The sequence below is a fragment of the Protopterus annectens genome, chromosome 2.part0 (assembly GCF_019279795.1).
Source record: "Protopterus annectens isolate FY-2018-M chromosome 2.part0, PAN1.0, whole genome shotgun sequence".
NCBI lineage: Eukaryota > Metazoa > Chordata > Ceratodontiformes > Protopteridae > Protopterus > Protopterus annectens.
Window position 1 is genome coordinate 1,310,279,891 of NC_056728.1, and position 26,837 is coordinate 1,310,306,727.

At 42.3% G+C, this 26,837-nt stretch overlaps 1 protein-coding gene across 1 annotated transcript in view; it reads right to left on the minus strand.

The window, feature by feature from the left end:
• KRTCAP3 (keratinocyte associated protein 3) overlaps nt 1-26,837 on the minus strand; it is a 371,008-nt gene that overhangs the window by 273,539 nt on the left and 70,632 nt on the right. The window contains exon 2 of the mRNA XM_044060398.1: nt 19,853-20,037. Within this exon, the coding sequence (XP_043916333.1) occupies nt 19,853-20,037 (185 nt within the window). The remainder of the gene's footprint in view (nt 1-19,852; nt 20,038-26,837) is intronic.

The window sequence follows — 26,837 nt, forward strand, 5'->3', positions numbered from 1 at the left end:
AAAAATATATAGTTATCCCCTTTGGGAAAAAACATGTACCTGTGAATTACAACATAGGTGGCAGTACAATAAACACCAAAAGTGTGATGAGGCTTAGGGACACAGGTGCTAAGTGGTCTCACCTTCGATAACCACATGGCCACAACAGTCAGGAAATCCTTCTATGTGGCACACCTCATCACTAAGGGCTTTTCATCCAGAAAAAAAGGAGGTGATTGTCCCACTGTATTCATCCCTCATTTGACCCATTACAGAACACAACACCCAGTTTGGTATGCACCTCTCAAGACATCTGCAACAACTGGAAAGGCCGCAGAAATACCTCACTAAAAGAATCACAGGGCTAAAGCAGATGCCCTATGCTGACCGCCTTAAACGCCAGCTATACTCTGTTGCATATAGTCTACTCAGAGGCGATCTCTGCTTAACATACAAGGCCATGTCAAACCCAGAGCTGTTGGACATGCTACACTTAAAGAAATCCAAATCCCTCAGAGCCACATGCTCCAGGGATCTAAACCTTGTCATCACAATAAACAAAACATGCTGGAGGGATAGGTTCCTGAACCAGAGACTCCCCAGACTCTGGAATAGATTGCCCATACATGTCAAGCAGAGTGCCTCTTTGGCACTCTTCAAAAGGACCTTGACAACTGGATGGGAGAAAGGAAATTCACCCCGGGGATCACGTCAGTTGCCCTGCTAGACAGGCATCCAGGGAAGTAAATAGTGTGGGAAAAAATAGCCAGGGAATTGTTATGTCTAGGCTTGTATAGGCCCCTAGGGCTGATAGCCTAGTACCAACCTATGAACACACACGTGTGTGTATACATATATATTTAATTTTAGTTAACCTGGTAACCCCAGTAAACCAAAGTTTCATGTACAAGACAGGAATAAGGAGAAAATGTGCCTGTAACTTATGGACCAAACTACTGCTGAGAGTTAAGCTTAAGTAATGTGCATTTAGGATAGAATAAGGTTTGTTGCAAAACATTACTGATTTCTCCTGAGACGGTTTTTGGACACATACAGTAACAACTGGTTAATGTCTATTCCATTAATTTTTTTCTTGTTTAGAGGAGTGTGTCCGCGCATGTGTATGACATGCCCATTTCTTCATAGGTGTGTACTAGGCTAATGGCCTTGGAGCGTTTACAAGCCTAGCCCATAGGATTAGTCTGGCATCATGCCTCCTGACCTTAGTTCCCAGTGCCTCTGCCGAGTAGAGCCACTGAAGTGATCACCAGTGTGAATTTTCTATTTCCCATCCACTCAACATTGGTCTACAAGAGAGTCAGTGAGGTGCTCTGTTTGACATGTATGGGAAGTTTATTCCATAGCATTGACAGTCTCTGGGTTATGAACCTGTCCCTCCAGCTTATTCTGATGATTATGGTAATGAGGTTGAGGTCTCTGGAGTGTGTGCTGCGGAGGGATTGGGATTTCTTTAGATGTAGTATTTCTAACAAAGCTGCGTCAGACATGGCTGTTAAGTCGAGCAGAGATAGTCTCCAAGTATGCGATATAAGAGAATAGTTTGTTTTTTTTTTTTTTTTTGAGTCTGTCTATATAGTAGAAGTGTTTAAGGTCTAGGATCTCTTTGTGAGGTACTTTTGCGGCCTCTCCAGTTGTTGCAGGTGTCTAGTGAGGTACATGCCAAATGGGGCACTGTACTCTTCCCTCATTAGGCCAATCATAGAGTAGAGGGAGACAAGGACCTCTTTTCTTCCTGGATGCAAAACCCTTGGTAATGAGATGTGCCACATAGGACTTTCTGACCACAGTGGCAATGTGGTGGTCAAAAGAGAGGTTGTTGTCAACCTGTGTTCCCAGATCTCTTAGAACGTCTTGTGTTCAGTGGACTACCATCGATGTGGTAATTCATGGGAACCGGGTTTTTCCCAAAGGGGAAAAATGACTTTTTTTTGGCAACGAGCTTAAGGCCATGGTTCAGGACACCTGTCATTGGTCTCAGAGAGGCCTTTCTGTAGAATGTCAACATCAGTTGGAGAGTTAATAATAGCTCCCATCTTGCAATAGTCTGCAAACTTTGCCAACCAGAGTCCCTTCGTGTTGGCCTGGACTTCACAGAAGTAGATACTAAACAGGAGAGGACCCAGGACTGCACCCTGCAGGGCTCTACTCATAACTGGTCGGCAGTTTCACTTGGAGTCAGCTACTTTCACACTGTGGGTTCTGTGAGGCAGTTTGCAACCCACCTAGTGATACAGGGGTTGATGCCTAGCTTAATGAGTTTTTCTAGGATTTCTGAATGGGGAAGAGTATCAAAGGGCTTGGCCAGATCACGGTAGGCTGTATGAACCACCTTGCCTTCATTCACAGCTCTGGTGACTGACCCAAAGATGTCGACCAGGTTGAGCCGGCATTATCTACCCTTCACAAAACCAAACTGTGTGGGATCCAGTGTTTGGAGATTCCCTATATCCTTGTTTATTATGTCCATGATGATGCATTCCATAGATTTGCATATCAGACTTGTCAGGCTAATAGTGCGATAGTTCCCAGGGTCTGTAGTCACACCTCCTTTGTGGAGAGGGATGACTGTAGCAGGGAGTCATTCAGTAGGGACAAAGCCTGAGGTGAGGCTGTGACTGAACATGGCACACAGGTGCGGTGCCAGTTCACTCTGCATTTCATGTAGAACACAGCCAGGGATATTGTCAGGTCCCACAAAAGCTGTATTCTTGGCCTTGGACAGTGCTGTTTTAACCTGTGCAGCAGTAATACTGGGTGCCTGTCAATCTACTGGCCTTGTGATTGGTCCTTTGGTGGGGCACAGAGGGGTAAAGTTGGCACCGAATCTGTCGGCCAGTGTATTGTCAATATCTGTTGCCTCTGTAGAGGCTGTACCATTGGTCAGAATAAATCTTGGTATTGCCGTGGAGATTCTTTACATTAACTACAGAAGGCCTTGTGGTTGTCTTTACCATCTGCTGCAATTCTATTTTCATAGCTAGCTTTAGAGGACTTGATGAGGGATCTCATCTTTTTGAGGCTGATAAGGGAGTTTTTCCAGTCTTGGGACTTCACCTTATTCCCCATCAGTTTCTTCCTTCTGTTGTAGAGTTTGTTTATGGTAGGGGACCACCAGATTGGCTTCCTTTTTTTTTTTTTTTGGAGGAGAGCGTCTTGGTTCTACTGGGTATGGCAAGAACCATGCATTTGTGTAGGTTTGTTCAGGGCATTAGTGTACGATTCGGTGGTCATGCAACTGTTCCCCATTTGCATGGGTGCCTTGAAGTTAGCCACCTCTGTTTAGGAGCCCAAAGTTAGCTTTGGAGAAGTTTTTCATTGGGGATTACCTTTACGGGGGGGGGGGGGGGGGATTTCCAAGGTGATTAGTTTGTGGTCAGATCTAATCAGGGAGGAGTTGACTACTGGTGCAGAGAAACAGTCACCAATGTTAGTAATGACCAGGTCAAGGCTGTTGCTACCTCTACTGGGGGTATTAATGGATTCCAAAAACGTTAGGCAAGTGTACTGGTACACGAGTAGTTTTCCCAGTTAATGGAGGGGAGGATGAAGTCGCCCAGAATGAGAGTGTTAGGTTGGACCCTAATATTCTCCAGGGTGCTTAGGAACATTAAGTGAGTCTTGGGACATGGTTGGGGACCTATAGCAGGCTATGACCTAAATCATAGTCTTACCCAACGTTCGCTGCTCCTGAAGTATTTCTGATGCATTATGTTGAGCTACCAGTCGGGAGGCATGAGCATCCTTTATGAATATGGAAACACCAACACCTCTGGAGCTTCGGTCCAAGTTTTGGGGCCAAAAGGTGTGGAATGAGTAGTAGCCTGGTAGTGCAGGGGTGCTTTCTGCTGCCTTGAACCAGGTCTCTGTTACGGCACAAATGTCGATGTTCTCCATTTTAAGGAGTGCTTCGAGCGAGTGCATTTTGAGATTTAGACCGTGTTGAGCAGCATGACCCACAAATTGCATTTGTTTGTAGCTGTTACGGTGATAATTTGGTCTTTGGAACACTGCCTAAACAAAGGCACCCTAGGGGTGGCAAGAGCCTTGGCCAGTATTCAAAGCCCAGGGGAGACAGATGTAGGCCATCTCTGGCAAAGCATCGAGGTCTATCCGGTCATCCCAGGCAGACAGATACTGGATCCCCTTAGAATGACACCAGAAACTTACAGTTATTGAAATCAATAACTTTCTACTTGTACTGTGGTATCATTCTGGGTGATGATGGTCTGAGGCTGCTTAGGGCTAGATCATACCTGCCTGGGCTACATAACCCGAGAGCTCCTCCATGTCTCTTTTCATGTAGTCCAGGGAGGTATGTCATCTCAGGTCATTCACACCCACACGTACAATGACAGTCATATTTGTACCGGTTGTTGAGGGACCTGAGTGTGTGCGTTATGTGGTGGATCCTGGCACCTGACATGCAGCTGACTGTTACTTTCTCCTCTCTCAACCTAGTGAGTGGGACATCAGTGTACCTAGTGACTGGGACATCAGTGTGCTTCACTATCGAGTCACCTATGACTAGTGCGTTGGGCATGCCGTTTTGCCTTAGGGGCTTTGGTTGAGTGGCTCACTGTTTAGGAGAGTTGTGTCTCGTGATTGTTGTGGTGGTAGAGTGCGTTTCTGCCTTGGAGGTCTCTGCTGTTTGTGTATATTTTTATTGCAAGCCTCCGCAAAGGTGGGTATGTGGTTTGTGTTTTTATGTGAAGGCAGTACTGGTGTGTTTTCTGGAGGGCTGTGTGTTCCATGTGGTGTGGTGCAAGTATTGACCTACTCCTCTTGACCATCTATTCCGGTCTTGGCTGTAAAGTGAGTGGCTTCCAATTTGGACATACGAGTGCATCTCTTGCAAGTCTGAGCATTGGGAGGCAAGAGGAGAGGGTTGTCAGTGTACATGAGGCAGTTGCTACTTTGCCTCAGGATGCCCAAGTTCACCAGGTTAATAGGAGAAAGCACAGGAAAATTACCTTTAGACATGCCTGGAGGGGTGGGCATTAGTAAGTACTAGAGCAGTTTCCTTATATAATATTTATTGTGGGTGCTACAATTGCAACAAGTAGTCTGGTAAAGTGCCAGACTAAAGCTAGTAAAAGTGCAGGAGAGGAGAGGAGAGAACTAGCAGATCCAAGGAAAAAATTTAAGAGCAGACTTTTTGGCACGCTCAGAAGCTTACAAACAGTCCTGGATACAGCAAATCTGTATCTGGACTAGACTAGTTTCAGGAAAGGTGGGAAACGAGCGCAAACGCATGCTTTTAAACCAGAAAGTTGAAAGATGAAAAAACTGCCCAAGCGTGCGTGTCAGCGTGTGTGCATGTGTCAGCGTGAGTCAGTGTGTGTGTGAGCTTTGCAAGTTAAATGATTTAGTTGATTTGGTGGTATTCCAAAGATGATAAAAAAATCTGAAACTTGATGTCTGTTCAGTTGTTGGCTAGTAGTACTAAGCACTCTATACAATCAACACAGAAAAGTGTATTTTGATTATATCTAAGCCTTACAGTTATGTTGCACCCATTATTTATTTTTAAGTCTTTCAGTAACGTAAAACTTGCACCATAACCTATTTGTTAATATTTATTGTTGCAATGTTTTCTATCACTACATCAGTGTTCCATGAAGTAGATAGATACCTGATGGTTTCCAGATTTTCGCAAAATGTCCAGTTCATGGCTCATTTTTTTTTTTTAGTCTGTACAGTTTCTCATAAAATTGTAGTTTTCTGGCAAATCACTAGCATGTCTGAGGACTGAAGTCAGAAAATGACGGCAGCAGACATAACATTTGATTTTCAGACTGTTCTTCAGAAAATTCATGCTATGCAAAATCTGTTAGGCAGTCAACATTTTAAGTTTGGAAGAGCAATATTTAAAAAAGTGCCACTATTTTATGCCTTTGTTTTGTCCCCCCATTATTTGTAGTTTTGTTCAGATTTCACTCAATAAATTGAGTGGCACTTGATCACTTTGCTGGGGCTTCCTAACTGGAAGGATAATGATCATACCCGTCTGTCCAGAGGATCTGGTTGATCTAATGACAGTGACACCAACACTGCATTGGAGGTCTAGTGCTCAAGTGAAAAATAAGAGCTATTATCTTTTCACTTATGTGATACTGACAGTACCTACATCAGAGGTACTCGCTCTGCATTTCATTATGTGCTTATTTGTAACTTAAGCAAAAGAACAACTAAAATTATAAAAAGAGTAGGGACTTCCTGCAGCACCCCCTAAAGTCATTCCAGTGTCCCACTACTAGTTTTTTTCTCCCCAGTTAACAAAAACACTGTTCAAACCTGTCAGTGCACATACTATTTTCTTCTTTACTTCTACAGTGATTAATATATTTGTATTTAAATTTATAACTTTTATTTCAAACCAACTTAGATACACAATTGCTAAACAAAACAATGTAGTCTCACAATAAAAACAGACTTAAGTTTACAGTAGTAAACTTATCTGCCCTTGAAACTGCACTGAAACCCACATTCAAAGAAAATGCATCTGGCCAGTAGCAGATTAAGTATACTTCTGGGCTGTTTTCATACCATAAGCCTCTTGTACACATTTTTAGGGCCATGCATACCTGCATGTGTTCTTTGACTCACCCTCCTGACAGCATTATATTCCTTGTATAATATTAGCACCACTTGTCAGTGTGTTTTAAGTTTGCCATCTTGAACATTTTTCCTTTAAGCACTGAAACAAATTTCAGATTTATACGAGTTCAAAGTTTTATAAAAGTTCAGATGTAAATAAAACTGTTTTGTTCTGTTTATATTTTGTGTTAATTAATATTAGTGTGCAAGCAGTTAAATTTTCTTTTTTAAAAGAATATTGTATTTTAGTTTTACACAAGTTAAACGTTTGATACCAGTTCAAATATTAAACATACAACACTATTGTTCCGTTTATTTTGAGTTTAATATTTTGTCTTCAGTTTGCGTTTAAAACCTGGTACCCCACAATTACATTGGAGTGGCTGGTGTTACATTATATATAGCAAATTTTATGTTAAATCAGCAGACAGATTTTTGGTCAGTTGTACCTATTTGTCATGGGCCTTTGTCCACATTTTTTATGATTCCAAGATGAGAGGTAAGATTGCCTTGTGTTTTAGTTGACTACTTCAGGGTTTTACTTTTGCCTCCCTTCATACACATTTTTTTGAGTGGATATGTGAGGAGAAAGCTTTGTGAAGTGCTTTCATAGGTTGGTAATAGGCTATCGGCCCCAGTGCGTTTGTGTATAAATCATATCTCAAAAGTGTGTGTGCGTGTGTGTGTGTCAGCTACTTGGGCAGGGACACAAACCACTGGTTGGACAGAGTGTGTGCTGGGTGGACTTGGCTTGGAACCTTGGCAAAGGACTCAACTCTATAGCTGTGCCAGTGGAGAGTCTTACTGGGGACCTGGAGAAAGAGGGAGAAATCAGCCTCAGACTAACTGTGATCTCTGTGTGCTCTTAAGGGAAATTGTACTTTACTGCGTACTTGACATCCTCTCAATGTGTACGTCCCTCACTGGTGCTAGTGGTGAGGATTGAGGCTCTTTGATTACCGGGCCAGTGCAGGGGCATCACATATTAATTGGTCACAACTATAGGACGGTGCAGTGGTGCAGCGCTAGCATTGTCGCCTCACAGCAAGAGGTTCTCCAGATTGTATTTCTCAGCTGGGGTCCCTTCTGTGCGGACTCTGCATGTCCTCCCTGCGTTTGTGTGAGTTTCCTCTCACGTTACACAGATGTGCATCTGGAACGTTTTCTCCCCAGGCCTCTACTGAAAATTGGCTTTGTTCCTAGTCGGACTTTCCCAGTAAACAAATGTTAAATAAATAAATAAATATAGTGTTATAACACTACCTTGACAGATTTAAACCAGCTGCTTCGGGTAGTTACTCAAGATGAAATAAGAAAACAGTTACTTAAGATGAAATAAGAAAACAGTTACTTAAGATGAAATAAGAAAACAGTTACTTAAGATGAAATAAGAAAACAGTTACTTAAGATGAAATAAGAAAACAGTTACTTGAAAATTTTTATTCTCCCAAGAAATGCACTCACTAATACATATAAAAAGGACAGCATTATTAAACTACAAAAAAAAGTGTCAAGTTAAGACCGATTGGTCTAAGATACAGGCATGTAAGCAAAATAAAGAGAAAGGCCCTGCAAAATGATTTGTCTTAAAGCAGGGTTTGCTAGACATTCAGAAATACCAGACCCAAAAGAACAAGCTAAACCAGCTACTGTAGTTGCTTTTTTGCAGGGCTTGCAAGCCCCTGTAAAAAAAAAAAAAAAAAAAAAATTCAAATAAACCAAGTGCTTACAGACTGGCAGGAAAAAGATGGGGTACTTAAATCAAATCACCATACTGCCTATGTCAGCGTAATAAAAATAAATCTTGATCATTTGCTGCCAATAAATCAAAAGGGACCCTATGTTGTTGTCTTTCACTTTTCCCAGTTAGGGGTCGCCACAGCGGAACTGCAGTCAGCTAATGATTGGCAGTAGATTTTCACGAACAGCTGTGGTGCCAGCTCAACGTTCAACCTTCAACAAAGGCACACCCATTTACGCATGTTTTTCAAATCGTGGGGAGGACATGCAGACTCCACAAGAAGGCATTCTCCGTACTCCAGCAGAGAATCAAACGGGAGAACCTCTTGCTGTGAGGCACAACACTACCGCTGCACCACCACAGATATAACATGTTAAGGTAAAAAAAAAAAATTAAATGCAATTCAAAGAAAATTCCTTTCCTGGTGGACTCTGGAGCCACTAGGAATTGATTAAAAGTTACTTCAGATAGTCAAATACCAGTATCAAAATAAAGTACAGTGGGGTCTCAATTATCCAAACTAACTGGGACCAAGGGGAGCTTGGATAATAAAACTGTTTCGATAATCAAACATGCATTGAACTGGACAAAAAAAAAAAAAAAAAAAACACAAACACACTACAATTTTGCTTTTTCTGCATGCAGGGAATACACTTTTCAACCATTCAACCATTCCTGTGGACAATAAAGAATATTTTTAACATACGAGCAGCAACAAGCTCAAAAAAAAACACACACAAATGAATATGTAGAACGTTTACATATTCAGACTTTATGCTTTTTTTACCAGAAGACTTTAGAAGGCTGCGTTTGGATTAGGTTCATACTAGGCTATCTGCCCTGGGGCAATTATAAGCCTAGCCCGATTCTGTATGGCTTACACCACCCTTTGATTTGAGTATACTGTGCCCTTTTTAAGGTTTAGTTTACTGTGCCTCTGTCTAAGTGACACGGGAGTAATCCCTGGGACAAACCTACGATCCCCCATCCACTTATCAAGATTCTTCTTGAAGAGATTCAGTGAGGTGCTCTACCTCACCTGAACTGGAATTCTATTCCAGAGCGAAGGGAGCCTCTGGGTTATGAACCTGTCCCTCCAGCAAGTTCTATTTATTTCTGTGCTAAGGTTCAAGTCCCTCGAGCGTGTGGCTCTAAGGGATTTAGATTTACTGAGGTGGAGCATGTCCATTAATTCTGGATTTGACATAGCTTTGTATGTCAGGCATAGATCGCCTCGAAGTAGGCGGTATGCAACTGAGTAGAGCTGGAGTTTTTTTTTAACCGAGCAGCATATGGCATCTGTTTGAGACCCTTGATCCTCTTGGTGAGATACTTTTGGGGTCTTTCTAATTGCTGCAGGTGTCGGGTAAGGTACATCCCAAAAGGGGCATTGTATTCTAGGATGGGCCCGATGAGGGATGAATAAAGGGGCACGATTACCTCTCGATCTAGATGTGAAACCCTTCATGATGAGGTGGGCTGTGTAGAAGGTCTTTCCAACCACTTTGGCAATGTGGTTTTCAAAGGAGAGATTGCTATCAACTTGGGTCCCCAGGTCCCTAATAACTTTCTCTGTACTTAATGGGTTTCCGCCTATGTGGTAATTTGTGGGCACATTGTTTTTGCCAAAGGGTATGACTATACATTTTTTGGCATTTAGCTTTAAACCATGGTGCTGGCACCAGTTATCTGTCTCTGTGAGACCTTTTTGAAGGATGTTTGTGTTAGCTGGAGAGTTGATTATGGCGCCCAGTTTTCAGTCGTCTGCGAACTTGGTGAGCCATAGTCCTTCCACGTTTGCCTGTACCTCGGAAAAGTATGCCGAACAAGAGTGGTCCCAGGAGAGAACCCTGTGGGACACCATTTGTGACCGGTTTCGAGTCTGACATGGCTCCAGCAACTCTCACTCTGTGGGCTCTGTCTTTGAGCCAGTTTGCGACCCATCTTGTAACATAGGGATTTATATTTAAGCTGGATAGCTTATCTATGATGCCCGAGTGGGGTATTGTGTCAAATGCCTTTGCAAGGTCCAGATAGGCTGTGTGGACTACCTTCCCTTCATCTATGGCTTTGGTGACTGTTTAGAAGAAGTCAACCAGGTTCAAAAGGCAGGATCTGCCCTTGACAAACCCAAACTGGGTAGGATCTAGTGTCTGTAGGTCCCCATTGTCTTTGTTTATGAGCTCCATGATGATCCTCTCCATAGCCTTGCAGACTAAGCTAGTCAGGCTTATGGGGCGATAGTTTCCAGGGTCCATAGAGGCTCCACCTTTGTGGAGTGGGACCACTGTTGCTGTATGCCATTCTGTGGGCACATATCCTGTAGTGAGGCTGAGATTGTATAGCTGTTTTATTTGAGGGATTAGTTCCTCTTGTAGTTCATGTAGGATGCAACCTGGGACGCCATCTGGTCCCATGGAAGCAGTGTTTTTTGCTTTGGAGAGGGCAGCCTTCACCTGAGCATCTGAGATGTTTGGGAGACAGCCCTCTGCCGGGATAGATACTTGCTCTGTTGGGGGGGGGGGGGGTGGAGAAGTTGGCACTGAACCAGTCTGCCAGGATATTGGCGAGGTCTGTGGGTTCAGTGTATTTTTTGTCGTTTAGAATCAACTCAGAACAAGTCTGGGAGTTGCATCCCAGGTTTCTAACATAACTGAAAAAAGCCTTATGATTGTCTTTGGTGTCCTGTGCAATTTTTCTCTCGAAGCTGGCCTTGGAGGATTTTATGAGGGATCGTAATTTTTTGCTAGTACTGATCAGAGATGCCTTCCCCATTAGGGATTTTGCTCCATCATGTAGTAGCTTCCTCCTTCTGTTGTACAGTTTATTTATGGCAGAGGTCCACCACACTGGACGCCTGCCTTTGGATGATTGGGTCTTGGTTTTGTTTGGGATAGCATGATCCATGCATTCCTGGAGATGTCTGTAGAATGCATTTATATAGGATTCTGCAGTTTGGGCTGTAGTTTCCACTGGCCCTGGGGCCTTGAAGGATTCCACTTCAGTTTTGAGAAGTGAGAAGTTCGCTTTTGAGAAGTTTTTCACTGTGGTTTTCTGGGCTGGGGGTGGGGTCGGGATGTGGACATCCAGTGAAATTAATTTATGGTCTGATCTTACCAATGAGAGATATACTTCTGGTGTGGAGCATAGAGTCCCCACATGTTGGTAATGATCAGGTCTAGTATGTTGTCCCCTCTTGTGGGAGTGGTGACTCGTTGTTCCATAGCATTTGAGTTTATAATTTCCAGGAATCTTTGGGCTAAGGAGCTGGGGCTTGAGTAGTGCTCCCAGTCAATGTTTGGGTAGTTGAAGTCGCCCAATATAATGGTGTTCGGAGAGATCTTCATGTTCTCCAATGTTTTCAGGAAAGCCAAATGGGATTCCTGACTGAGAGGGTGGTCTGTAGGTTGCTATAAACTGAAAAGCAATCTTGCCCACTGTTAGTTGCACATGGATGGTCTCCGATACTTCGTACAATGCCACTAACCTGGAGGTGTGGATATCCTTGATAAATATGGAAACTCCCCCTCCTTTTGTGGTTCGGTCCGGGTTTTGGGGCCAAAAAGCATGATATGAGGTATAGCCTGGTAGTGCTGGGGTGCTCTCTGGAGCCTTGAACCAGGTTTCTGTCATGGCACAGATATCTATGTTCTCCATACTGAGGAGAGCTTCGAGTGCGTGCATCTTGAGGTTAAGACTTCTGGCGTTTAGCAGCATTACCCTTAGTTTCTTGTTCCTTGTGCCGTCTATGGGGTGGCTTTGAGTTTTGAGGCTTGCATAAAAAAGGCAGTATGGGCGTGGCAAGAGGGTTTGCCAATATCCGAAAGCCCAGTGGTGACAGGTGCAAGCCGTCCCTAGCGAAGCAACGTGGCTTGTCGAGCATGTCATCCCAGGCTGACAGACACTGGATCCCCTTTGAATGACACCAAAATTTTAGCCAATTGTTAAAATCGATCATTTTGTCTTTGTACTGTGGCATCATTCTAGGTGAGGGTAAGATGCTGCTCAAGGTCAGGGTCATACCAGCCTGGGCTACATGATCAGAGAGCTCCTCTATGTCTCTTTTCATGTAGTCCAGGGAGGTACGTCTCAGGTCATTCACACCAGCATGTACAATGACTGAATCATATTTGTATTTGCTTTGGAGTGACCCAAGTGCTTGCGTTATGTGTCGGATCCTAGCACCCGACAGGCAGCTCACCGTGACCTTCTCTTTATTCAGCCTGGTGAGCGGGACGTCAGTGTGTCTGATAATAGAGTCACCTATAACAAGAGTATCAGGTGTGTTATTCAGCCTTAAGAGCTGTGGCTGCTTGGCACACTGACTTTGTGGGTTATGTGTTGTGTGTGTTTTGAGGTAGCGTTTGCTTGGATGTCTCTGTTGCTTAGGTAGATTTTTATTTAGAGCCTCTGAGTATGTTTTTGTGTATTTATGTGTTTGGCTCGCTGATGTGGATGATACTGGAATTGTGTTGTGTGAGGTTACCTTCTCCTCCTGACTGGTTACACCAGTTTTGAGATGAGAGAACTCAGCCTCCAGTTTGGCTAAATAGTTGCATCTCTCACATATATTTGAATCTGTTTGGAGGAGGAGAGGGTTGTCCGTGTACACGAGACAGTTGTAACATTGCCTCAAAATTCCCAGATTCACCAGCTGGACTGGAGAGGAAACAATTGACTGACCTTTGGACATGCTAGAGTAATAGGGAAACTGAATTTAAGACGGACCAATAGAGGACAGGGTAATCGTAGAGAGTATAAGAGTAAGTAGTGCTTATAGTTTAATAGTGCTAACTTGTAGGATTACTTAATTGGACCAGTGAAGGGCCTTAGAATGAGAATATGGTGTTTAAATTGAGAGATAGAGCAGTTCTAAGGGAAAAAGTGAAGACCAGACTTTGTGGAGCCAGGAATAGTTTAAACCCAATTAGGCGGCGCTGCCAGTTGTTGCGCTATGCTCAAAAATGCACAAAAGAGGGTTTTAAGAGAGGAAGATGAAGGAGTTTTGGAATTGACCCAAAATGTCCAATAAAACTGTCTCCTGTAAAGGCAGTGGAGTAACAAATGCTGCTGTTATGTATCCTGTTTCAGAACCTATACCCATTTCTTTAGGGCTGACTGAAGAAAGGCATTCTTTTCTTTTAAGTACTACTGCACTGGTAAACTTGCTAGAGAGACCAGTTATGTAAACTGGGTTGTGCTATTTCTTGCACACCAGAAGGGGTGCATTTGAATGTCAGAATCAGAGGGGGGGATGGGGGGAGTATTAGCAGTCTTAGCAGAAGCTAGGAACAGCCTTTTTTAGGCATACAGACAACTGAAAACTGCTGCTGCAGGTACCTGCTAACTTACTGGTTAAACATGCTAATGGAGTAGGTATATTAAAATCTGCAAACCGGTAAAATAAATCAATCAAAACCCCTGCCTAAAGTTCCACAGAATCCACTGAAATAAGAAGCACAGCAGAAAATCAAACCTGTACTTCAGTCCTTGATACAACAAGAAATAATAGTGCCAGCTAAAAGCCCTTGTAATACTCCTATTCTCCCGGTGAAAAAGCCACGTAAAAATACTTCTATGTTTGCGCAAGATTTGAGGGCTGTAAACAATGCAGTATTACCAACTTTTCATGTGGTTCCAAATCCGGCAATGATACTTTTGCATACCACCTACAACAAATATTTTTCTCCAATAGATCTCTGCTCAGCATTCTTTTCTATACATATCCACCCTGAAAATCCATTTGTTTGCCTTAACTTATCGGGGACAGGAGTATACATGGACATGGTTACCACAAGGATACACAATCACCTTTATTTTTTTTCTAAAAGTCTACAAAAAAAGGAGAGAGAGAGAGAGAGATTTGAAATATGCGACATTTCCAGGTAGGTCTGTGTTGTCAATTATGTAGATAATGTACTAATAGCATCAGATTCTTTTCAACAGTGTTAGTAGGATACCCTACATCTTTTAACTATCCCTGCTGGAAAAAGGACAGTGTCAAAAGAAAAAAAAAATAACAGCTATGGTTAACTCAGATCATTTAATATCTCAAAGTAGGATCTTACAGTAGTTGTCTCATTCTCTATCATCTTTCTTACTTAAATGAAAGTCATCCCCTCTTGACTGCATGTCTAGATATGACTGTGCAACTGTTTGAGATATCCGTTTCTCTAATACGCTGTTCTAAAGCCTGCATCTTTGTTATGTACTGCTGAGGATGGTAAAGAGCACGATTGTGTGTGTGCGCGCGACTATCTGCTTTCTTCTAGAAAGGACTAAGGACACTCCTATGCACAACTCCGAATTAAATCCATTTGTGGATGGTGCCTGCGAAAGAAATCAAAACAAAGATTTGGTTGCAAGAACATTTTGTTAAAAAAATATATATATTGATTACTAGTAGTTAGTTAAATGAAGCACCCATCAAAATGGTACAGATGCTACATCAAAAGAAAATAAATTTGACAGATCAAGCTGCTAAAGGAGTGTGTAAAATTACGTGCAATTTTTTTTTTGCAAGACTAACAGTAGTGATGTGTTTAATTTTAAAAAGTGTCAGTTTTCCAAGCTGAAGCATGAGAGAGAGAGAGAAGTTCAGAGGTGGCTCAAAGATGGATGCAGCAAATCCATCAATGGCTTATGGTGACATCCGGACAGCCGACTGGTGGCACCTGCTTCTTTGCTACCTTACCTGGTAAGGGCATATGGTTTACCAGCCCATGCAGGTAAGACAGCTTTATTTAATCAAATTATCCAAAGTTGGTATGCCCCTCGTGTCTCCTCTTGGATATTTCAGTACGTTAACAACTGTGCAATATGCTTAGAGCATATTAGCAAAAATGCAAACATTAAGGCTTACCATCACCTTGGGGACCTTTTGTTAATGTACAGCTGAACTTTGTACAGATGGCTAAAGTACATAATTTACAATATGTTTTAGTAGTCATTTGTATGTTTTCTGCATGGGTGAAAGTTTACCATGTCACAACAGATTCTGTAAATTTGGTGTACAGTGTATTATCAATAGTAACCAGGAAATTCGTTTGAAATGCACTTTTTTTTTTCTAAGTTGAGTCTTAACTGTCCCAACCATCTGCAATAATTTGGATTAGTAGACAGGGTTACTAGAACCCTTAAAAAGGATTTCAAAGATCTGTGCTGAAACAAAATGAGATATTAATGAAAAGATCCATGGCCCATCCATTTGCTCCCCATGTCAAATAAAAATCAACTAACGGATGATGTAAAAACATATTCATTTCTGGCAGCAATACCACAAAACTATAACAAAAGCTCTTACTCAACCTACTGACCAGCCCTGACAACCAACTGCAGCTGGGTGATTTGGTTTACGTGAAGACCTTCCAGAGAAATTGCTGACGACATTTACAAAGGCATGCTGTGCCAGACTACCAACCTGGATTCACTAGTCTCACTGTAAGAAAACCTGCCATGTGGGAGCCCCAGACATATCATTGCCGACAGAAAAAAAATCAAAGTGTGAGACACGAATCATCTGCCCCAAAGAATGATTAAGGGAAAAAAATCGAATCAAACAGCAGTCCATGATGAATCCAGTAACAACTACTTTTGCTTTGTTTATGCTGCAGTTTCCTTTTGTAAACTGGTTTAGAAAAAATAGTTTCCTGTTGGTTATTCAACAATATGCTGTTGGGTGTGTTCACAAATTTGTCAAGATTCCAAGGCAAACATTCTCATGGTTCCAATCCCTGCATCACAGGGGACATATGAAAAGGATCTCTGTGAATTTAATCTAATCTGGCGTAATACAACTATTTTTTTTAAAGGTTGTATCTCTTCAGCTTGCAACCATAAATCATGGAGACAAATGCCATGTCAGAAATGGAACTGTGTCAGTGGGAACCAGCAAATATAAATGACACTTAATTCTTTTACACCTAAAAAGCTATGGGGGAGTGGCATGGGCATGAGAGAGGATTGTTACTACATTTATGGTGATCATACCTACCCTTGGTTAACCACAAACTGGTCAGGGTGTTGACTGTGGGCTACATTACTCCTATTATTCAGCATTTTGAGAACCCTCAAGCGTAGAATGAGAAGTAAGCAGGCAATCCACTGGGCACATCAAGTATTTTCAGCTTTTGTTCCTGTGTATGGAGTGCAAAGGACACTGCTTGAAATTACCATGCTTGCTTAAAATTCTTCAGGAGGTAGCTAACCACACTTCACATCAGGATGGCAAATCAAGAAATAACTGAAATGCGAACTGTAGTATTACAAAATCGACTAGCACTTGAAAATGCTTGCTGCAAAAGGGGGGTTATGTGCCCTCAGAAGTAGTCTTTCTTGTACATTAGTGACAATCATGATAAACAAGAAAAGTTGGCCAATTTCATGAAACAGAGGGCCAAGGGGTTGGACAGCGCATCTAAACAATGGACACTTTTTGGATGGTTGGGCAGTGCACTTGGTAACCTGGGAACTAGTATATTACAAGGTATCGTTACAGCAACTGGTATTATTCTTTAGTTTTAATATTTTCTGTTCTAAAGGCTGCAATCAAAGTCCTCGATTCCACCTGAACATGAAATGCCACTTGTACACTATAATGAGCTTAAGGTAAATGAAAATTAAAATCACTGCAGACGATTAATATGATGCTGAAGCATATTTTATCAAATTAAGAAAAATCTAAATATAATTGTGTATTGTATGACACTAGTAGTGTCAGAGGATTTGTTGAAAAAATTTATTTTTCATGAATATTCTTCACTGAATGCATATTAACTTAGTTTCTTCACAAATGAACAATTTAAAAACATTTTAAGTTATGTTAAACCAGTATGTACTATAGCTGCATAATTATGCAAACCACAATTATCTAAGTTGCAGCTTTTAAGTGTTTTACAACTGCATTCTAATATCAAGCTATATGTACATAAACAGATGACTGAAGGCAAAAGTAAGTGTTGAAGGGGTTAAGGGATGTTACTACGCTCAGAGTCCGATACATGAAGGGAGGAAAGAACACAATGTGAAAGAGATTTTGTTGTGCGAGCTCTGGCCTCCCCAGGCTGGGGATCAGTAGTTAAAAGCAATGTTTGGGGAGATAGCATGTATTGGTACTTAAGATACAAGGTCAAAAAACATGACAGGTTGGTAGGAAAGGTGGCTTGCTTTTTAAAACATTGTAACTAAAAAACATGGTTTAAGTGTTCACGTGCAGCACAAAGCAAGAAGCACAAGGGTCTGCTGTGACCCTATTTGTGAACTAATATGAAATGTCAGAATTCTGCATGCATGTTACTGATAAGAAATAGCATACAAACTGTATGTTTTTGCTGTACCATTGTAGTTTCTAGTACCTATAACCTTTCCACAAATGGTATCTTCCAAAAGGCATTCATTCTGTGATACTAAGGCAAAGAACCAACCCTGAAAGGGACACTAGTTTCACTGCAGGACACATGCATGCAGACCTGCAAGGCAACTTCAAAGGCTCACCACTTCACCTATCTGCATATATCTTTGGGACCCAGAGGAATACAGCATCCTGAAGGGAACAATATCAGAATGTGGAAAGACGTGCATATTCTGCAAAGGAGATGTCTCATTCAGGAACCAAGCAGCTCAATTAAAGTAACTTGAGCGATTCCAAGACGGAACCCTTACATGAAAATAAAGACAAACTTCACTGACAAAACACATTGCTAATATAAGTAGACTGACACTGTAGCGCAGAGAAAAAAAAAGCTGCCACTATAATTGCTTACAGTTTGCTTGTTCAGTCATAATCATGACCATCAAATGTTTAACCAGCTACAAATGGGAAAACTTAGAAATGGATCACCAAAGGCTGAAGAATTCTGCAGAAGAGATTAACATTTACCAATTCAAAAAATGGGGCCAGAAGATGCTAAGCAAGCACTGAAAAAATGTTCAAAGTGCAGAAGACGTTGGACAGTGCCGAAAGTTTCCACAGGAAACCTTACAATTAGAAATGCCCCTGGGCAGGGCCCATTTTTCAAAGTACATTGAGAAAAGTACCATTCACACCAAGTACAATGCAAGCCAGTGCAATTAACACATACAAATATGCAATTTTCAATTTATCTGAAACCTAACAGAATAATAGGTTTTTGTCAAATGCTAACAAAGACATACAATGAAGTCTCTTCACTAAGAAGGATCTGCCTAAGAAAACATGCACAGGAGTATTAAGTATGTTACGCAGGCTGCTATGTGAGGCCTAGATTACAAACTGTCACCACTTCACAGCCAAATAAACTGCAAATGCAACTTTATACCCATCACAACAAGTGACACTGCTATACATCATCCAACAGCAAATACTTTGCATAATGAGGACTACATCTGGCAGCACAATTAAATCATATGCAAATCGTAAGCATAAATAAATGAAAGACTAGTCAGCCAGGGAAACTGGCCATCACAACAGAATGCTTAGCAGGCAGTGAAAGCCAAACTACATGCAAAAATGCATTAGCAAAATGATGAACAGGAATGTTTACTTGAGGCAATTTATACAAGAAAAACTAAATCTGGCACCATGCCTGCCAAGTGCAATACGGGCTGGACAGCAGACCTCCCAATTGTCCATTTCTTGAAGGTATGTCTTCATTTTCAGGCTTGATACACACACCACACACACTACATGGCCAACTTACTAGTGACACCAACACCCTGCAGAAATAGGACACACCTTTTCAAGGAAACAAAAATGGCATTAAGTGTTACTGCAAAATTTTACCACAAAGAATGCAGATTTTGCAGTCTCTGACAATACGCTTGCATAATTCCATCATTCGTCACCCTTTTTAAATTTGTTTCCAAGTAGCATCCCACATTGTACCGCTAAACCATCCCCAATTTGACTCGGGATTTTAGCTCACTCCCTTCTAAATCTCTCCGAAAACTACTGCCTCTGAGAAAAAGGTGGTGAATTGCACAAAGACAATTAGAGTTAATATACATTTTAAGGAAGTAAAATAAAGGATAATTCACATTCTCTTATTTTGTCACTGTTTCTAGTTAACAGTACTCAAGATTATAAGTGTTCCCGATTGTCCCCGATTTCTGGAGTTGTCCCAGACTCTGTTCTGATATGCTAAGCGCAATGTCCCATATTCTTAATGGAAGCAGAAAGAGTTATTTGATACTTTTGTTTTCAAATGTTATCGTAATTAGACTCATGATTCTTAGCTGGATGTACCAGTTTTAAGGGCCTTGCACACAATTTCAATATCTGCAGGTTGAGAGGTATGCTACAGAGAAACAAAGACCATCTGACATGCAGACTACACAGCCTTTCAAATTTTGACTCAGAAAAAAAGAGTCAATATGTACTGCAAGAAAAGTCAGCATGTAGTGCCAACATGCACAGTAACAAATTACTAGTTCTAAGATTTCCTGTGTGAAGGAATGAAGGGATAAATTCCCAGTAACACCATCTGAATGGAAACAGTCTTAATGGGAATACATTCACAAAGACAAAAAATACATTACCAATAATCCAGAAATAACAGAGATGATATTGGCAGCACAGTACTCTGTGGTGACGGAATCTGCTGGTTTAGACACATGCCGTAAAACTTTGCCATGTACTATAGCTCCCAGAACAAAGTTGATGTGTCCAACAAAAATTAAGGCAATACCCTTCCTCATTAGACGCCGTGGACCTTTTTCTTTGTCTAAAATGAAAGTTTCAAAACAAAGAAAAAAAAAATCAATCAGAGCTACTACACCAAGATATAAATGCACAAACTGAAAACAAGTCACTCAGTTGTCAAATCCATTACCAAATGGAACACAGTGACATTACAAATGTATACACTTTCTTTGCTTAATTCCCAAAGTTCAACTCAAGCATTTGAAAAAATTCTTACCTTGCTTACCTCTACTGGAAAGGTTATCTGTCCATTTTTCAGACTATGTAGATTTCCATATTTTTCTTTAGTACATTCCTATTTCTTAAAAATACACTTGTATGCAGGTCAGCTATTAGATCAAAGTGAACAATTACAGTTCAGTAAAATCATACCATAACAGTAAATGTCCTTCCCTGTTGCAGTATTCCTTACTCTAGAGATCCCCTGTCAAGGGCAGCCCCACTCCAGACAAAATACCAAAGCCTCAGGATTACTAGTACGTTGTACATCACACATATGCTCCCCATTCATGGAACAGGGTATAAAGATAACATACAGATATACATACCTCAGAACTGAAATGCCCCAAGGGGAACAGTCCAAGGAGTAAAAGGAAAGTACAGTGGTGTACACTTACCATAAATGTAGATGTTAGAGTGTCTTCACTGTTGCAGTCATGACTGTAGGTTTCTCCCCTGCCGGCAGGCAGTCCTCGGTCGGCCAGAATCCCAAAGTCTGGGTCCGGCGTCGGCTGTTCAGCCATGCTCCCTGATGTCAGAGCGCCAGGAGTACAAAGCTGACAGCAGACGCCATGTTCTCCAGTTTTTCTTGCCCCAGATGTCAGGAGTTCCAAAATGAGTAAGGTCCCATACCCTTTGCAAATACACCTCAGAAGAAGGGAGAAAAAAAGGAACCACACAAAAGAAAAAATAAGAGGGGACAGGAGGGAGGGAAACCCAGACTGCAACAGTGAAGACACTCTAACATCTACATTTATGGTAAGTGTACACAACTGTATTATGTTCATCGTGTTTCACTGTTGCAGTCATGACTGTAGGGTAGAATCCCAAAGCAGAAAGAAAGGGAGGTGGTCATAAAGAAGAGGGGGCGGCTATAAGGCCATGCAAGACTGCAGAAGCAAAGCCTGCCCTAGACTTAGAGTAGAGCGGTAGATTGTAGTGCTTGGAAAAAGTATGCACTGAACTCCAAGTTGCAGCTTCCAAAATGTCTTTGGTAGGAACTCCCCTGAGGAAGGCAGCTGAAGTGGCAGCAGCTCTGGTAGAGCGAGTCCTTATACTCCCTGGGATTTGCTTTCCATGGTGTGAATAGCAAAATCTGATTCCATGAGCAATCCATTTAGAAATGGTCTGTTTTGAAATGGCTTTACCTTAGGAACTTGAAGCATAAGAAACAAACAATTGCTCTGATTTCCTGATGTCCTTGGTTCTGTCCAGGTAAAAACGTAGTTGTCTGTGTACGTCCAAGGAATGCAAGATCCTTTCCCCTTTATTTTGAGGAGTAGGGAAAAAGTTGGCAAGTGAATAGTTTGATTTAAAGCCACTTTGGAAACCACCTTAGGCATGAAAGTAGGATTAGTCCTTAAAGACACCCTGTCTTGATGAAAAATAATATAAGGATCTACAGCCATAAGAGCTTGCAACTCTGAAACTCTCCTGGCAGAGGTCAGAGCTAACAGGATGGCTGTCTTCCAAGATAAAAACTTGATGTCAGATGTGGCAGCAGGCTCAAAAGGAGGTAAGGTGAGCTTTTCCAAAACATAGTTGAGATCCCAAGCAGGAATGGGAGGAGATCTAGGGGGGCCTTAAGTTCTTAGCTCCTCCGAGAAACTGCCTCATGAGCTGGTGGGAAAAGATTGGAGGGTCTGAATTATAAATGGGCAGAAATAGAGGCATGAATCTTTATGGAAGAGAAAGAGAGACCCTTATGTAAGAGGTCTGTCAGGTAAAGTAAAATCTGAGGAATGTTAGGAATAAGAGGATCAGAATCCTGAGCCTGCATCCAGGAACAAAATCTTTTCCATTTTCCTGCACAAGATTTTCTAGTGCTAGGACGTCTGGCTTCTAAAATGACATCCATAACCTGCTTGGGTAGGAGAGAATGATTCAAAAGACCCTGGATTAACCAGGCCGCCAGGCTGAGAGTTTTGACATGGGAGTGTAGAACCTGACCCTGGTGTTAGTACAGAAGGATCGGAGTCTGTGGTAAAACCCAAGGGGGCTCCAGACAAAGGTTTTTTCAGTGTTGGGTACCAAAACTGTCGAGGCCAATTTGGAGCCAGCAAGATCATCCTCTTGGGCTTGTCCCGTTTGATCTTTAATAATACCCGTGGAAGAAGAGGAAGAGGCGGAAAGGCATATCCCGAGAAGTTTCTCCAACTGAATGATAGTGCATCCACTTTCCAAGCTTGTTCGTGGAAAGTCCTGGTGCAAAAAAATCTGTAGTTGATGATTGAGGTGGGATGCAAAGAGGTCTATGTGAGGACATCCCCAGACTGCAGTAACCATCTTGAATATTTCGGTGTCCAGCATCCATTCGTGTGGGTCCGAAAGGTTTCTGCTCAGACAGTCTGCCAGGAAGTTTTGCTTCCCTGGTAGAAACTGTGCTTGAAGGTCCAGATTGCAAGCTAGAGCTGTGTTCCATAGATTCATGGCTAGTCTGCAAAGGGGATAGGAATGAGATCCCCCTTGCCTGTTTATGTACCACATAACTGTGGTGTTGTCTGTCCGTATCAGTAGTTGTCCTGGTTGTAGAAGATTCCTGAAGGCCAATAGAGCTTTCTGAACGGCTAACATTTCCTTTAAATTGATATGCAGGTGCTTCTGATCCTTTGTCCAAAGGCCCTGCAGACAGTTGCCCTGAAAATGGGCTCCCCATGCATAATCTGAGGCGTCCGTGGTCAGTATCTGAGTGGCAGGAGGCAGACAGAAGGGTTTTCCTTTGTTTAGAGTACATGCCTTGGACCACCAAAGGAATTCCTTTTGAAGACAAGGCAGGATGGAGATCAGTATGTCTAAAATGTGGCAATGCTGAGACCATACACTTTTTAGGTACCACTATGTTTTCCTCATATGTAGTCTTGCATATGGTACGAGAAGGATGCAGGAGGCCATGTAACCCAAAGCCTGCAGGAATCTCCTTGCAGATAGCGGAGTTAAAGTTGCCAAGGTTTTGAAAGTTGAGGCCAGCTGCAATTGTTTTTCGTATGTCAGAAATGCCACCTGGGTTGTTGTGTTTAGAGAAGCGCCCAGAAAAATTATCTGTTATGAGGGTGTCAAATCTGACTTTATGTTTACAGTGAATCCCAGGAACTTGAGAAGATTCTGAACAAACTCTAGATGCTGGAGTAAGACATCCTTGCTGTCTGCCTGAATAAGACAGTCGTCCAGATAAGGGTAAATTTGAATTCCCTTGAGTCTGCAATAAGCTACTACTGGAGCCAGGCATTTGGTGAAGACCCTGGGCACAGTAGACAATCCAAAGGGCAACGCAGAGAATTGATAGTGCCTCGATCCGGCCTTGAACCCGAGGTATTTTCTGCGTTCCTGCATGATGGGAATGTGTAAATATGCTTCCTTTAAATCCAAAGTTACCATCCATGCATTTTTGGTCAGCATTGGAAGTAGCTGCTGTAGAGTAAGCATCTTGAATTTTGGTATCTCTAGAAAAGTGTTCAAGACTTGACAGATCCAGAATGGGTCTCCATGAATTTTGCTTCCTAGGGACTAGAAAGATCCTTGAGAAAAAAAACTTGTCCCATCTCTGAAAGTGGAACTAGTTCTATGGCTTTCATAGCCAAGAGAGCTTCCACCTGGTTTAAGGCCTCTGACCATTGATGTTTTGGAAGATCTGGCCATCCGCTTGGCCTTGGTAGGGTATGAAAATGGAATTTGTAACCTCTTAAAACTACATCCAAAACCCACTTGTCTTGGGTTATACGAGTCCAATTTAGGTGAAAAAGAGAAAGTTTTCCTCTGAGAGGGGCTTCCAGGCAAGAAGTTCCTGCAGCCCAACAGAGGGAGTAATTGAGTGTTTCCTATGAGCTTGTGACCTGTCCTCTCCTCCCCTAGGGGTGGAAGCAGTCCACTGTCTTGGTCTATAAGAGGCTTGCGTTTGAGACCTTCCTCGGGAGCGTCTGTATCTACCCCTCTGAGGCCTGTCTGAATTGGGAAAGGACCAATTTTTTTGTAGGCCAATTCCTACTAAATCTGGGTGGCTGTACTTGTAAGAAATCTTTAACTGTTTGCATGGATTTTGCCTTGTCCTCCATCTTTTTAATCACTTCTTCAGCTTCAGATCCAAACAAAACATTATGCTGAACAGGAGCATCCAATAATTTAGCTTTTACTTGATCTGGCAAATTTTGTTCCTTTAACCATGCATGCCTTCTAATTACTGTGCCAGAGGCAGCAGCCCTACAAGAAGCCTCCAAGGCATCAAATCCACAGTGTAAACCATGCTTCCCAACTTGTTCAGTGGCATGCATCAAGTCATGTAAGCTCCTTATCTGCACAGGCGGAAATGGAAGTTAGCTTTTGTTTTAGAACAGACAGTAGAAATTGCTGGTATTTCAGCATATGAAACTGACCGTTTAAAGCCCTAATAGATAAAGTAGCAGAAGTGTACACTTTTTTGCCCCATCTTTCTAAAGATCTGGAATCCTTCTCAGTGGGAATGGGGTTTTTAGCAGAAGCGGCCTTTACGCCCTTAGGACCCTGAGACATGGTTTCAGGGTCAGCAGAAGGGTTCTTGTACAAAAACTGGTGGGAATCAGGAACCCAATAGTATCTGTCTGGCTTAACAGGAGCTGGAAGAAAATAATCAGGAGTTAAGTTAGCCTCCGAAAAAGCATCATCCACAATAACCAAAATAGGAGGAATAGCCAGGGGTCTATGTTGGGGAAGAAGAAAATCCCTTAGTCTTTTCTTAGATTCTGAATACTCCTGTCCTTCCCAGTGGAAATGTTCCCTCATTTCATGCAAAGTTTCCCCAAAAGAGAAATCCTCAGGGGGAGAAGCTGAAGGAATGGATTCCTCAGCATCAGAATCCTCATAAGGAGGGAAAGAACATTCCTGGTCAGAAGAAGAAACTGAAGAAACAGAAGCCTGATCAGAGGAGTCATAACTTCCTGCCTTGGCCTTTTATCTGGAGGGGGATGTGAACCCCTAATCATAGCAAGCAAGTCCTCCGCCATCTTAAGTAACTGTTTCTGAGACTTGGGAGCCGGATCAGAAGAGGCCTGGGCTGCAGTCTTTGATTTGGAAGGAGTCTTTGGCTTTGCCTTTATTAGAAGCAGAGTAGGCCTGAAAACCCCTTCGGAAGCCGGTACCTGCACAGCGGCTCCGGACCCATCCGAAGGAGCATTGTCCGATGGTCCTGCAACAGAAATATTCAAAGGCCTAGTTGGCTCCTCGTGGGAGTCAGTTTCAGCTATTGGTTCCGAAATGGCCGACAGGGGCTGCAAAAGCGTCTCACTGACGACAGCCGAACCTGAAGTTGGCTCCGCTTGTGTGATATCGTCTGATTTGGACCTCGGAGGCCTGTCTTTGTCCTTGCGTCGTTTGTGAACTCCGGTAGCTGGAACCGCATCCGACGACATTTTGTAATTAAAATGCCTACCGAAGTAATGAAATGCAAAATCGTACCTTCGTTTAATAGTACGTTGATTGAATCTAGCACAAAACCGACAACTAGCTACGTCGTGGTCAGGGCCTAAGCAAGGAATACAGTAAGAATGAAAATCCTTATGAGGTATTTGCTTCCCACATGAAATACAATTAACTTTCTGACATCGGACTGGAGCAAGAAAAAAGTTTCCCCAACGGGGTACTTAGCTTTGAGTAGGTGAAGAAAGTCTTCGGACTGAAGTTTAAAAAAAAATTGTCAGGAGTCAGCCGACCGGTACTTGCGAACTGCTATCACCGCACGGCAAGAAAGACTGGAGAACATGGCGTCGGCTGTCAGCTTTGTACTCCTGGCGCTCTGACATCAGGGAGCGTGGCTGAACAGCCGACGCCGGACCCAGACTTTGGGATTCTGGCCGACCGAGGACTGCCTGCCGGCAGGGGAGAACCCTACAGTCATGACTGCAACAGTGAAACGTGATGAACATCAGCATGTGCAGCCAAAAGAAAAAAAGTAGTAAAGAAAAGGGGGAGGACAGAGGGAACAAATACTACAGTGAAGGGAAAAATATCTACGGTTATGGTAAGATTTTACATAACTGTACTATGTCCTGCCATATCACTGTTGCAGCATTCCTTATTTCTAGGGAAGAGTACAAACGCTCAAGAAGAAAACTGAGGAGGAGGAAGGTCCAGCAGTGCCCTCAAGAGACCCATGCAGAACAGCCCCTGGCAAATCCAGCTCCAACTCTGGAAACCAGATCCGGCTTGTTATACTTCGTAAAAATATATACAGAAGTCCAAGTAGCCATTTCACGAATGGACCTGGTATCCAACCCTTTGAAAAAAAGCACCAGAGGAAGCCATAGCCTTGGTAGAATGACCCTTTACAGAAAAAGAAAGGCTTTTCCCATGAGAGAGTAACAAAAAGAAATTGCTTTAGATATCAAATAAGAAACTGTTTACTTGGAAACAGCCAAACCTAGAGACCTAGGATGAAAGGGGAAAAAAAAGTTGCTCAGACTTACGAATGGCTTTAGTATTATCCAAATATCAGTTGTCTATGCAAATCCAAGGTGTGACTAAACTTCTCAGTAGCAGACTGCAAAGAAGAGAAAAAAAAAAAAAAAAGTGGACACATGAACAGACTGATTAAGAGAACTCATCAACTACCTTGGGCATAAAAGGATTAGTATGAAG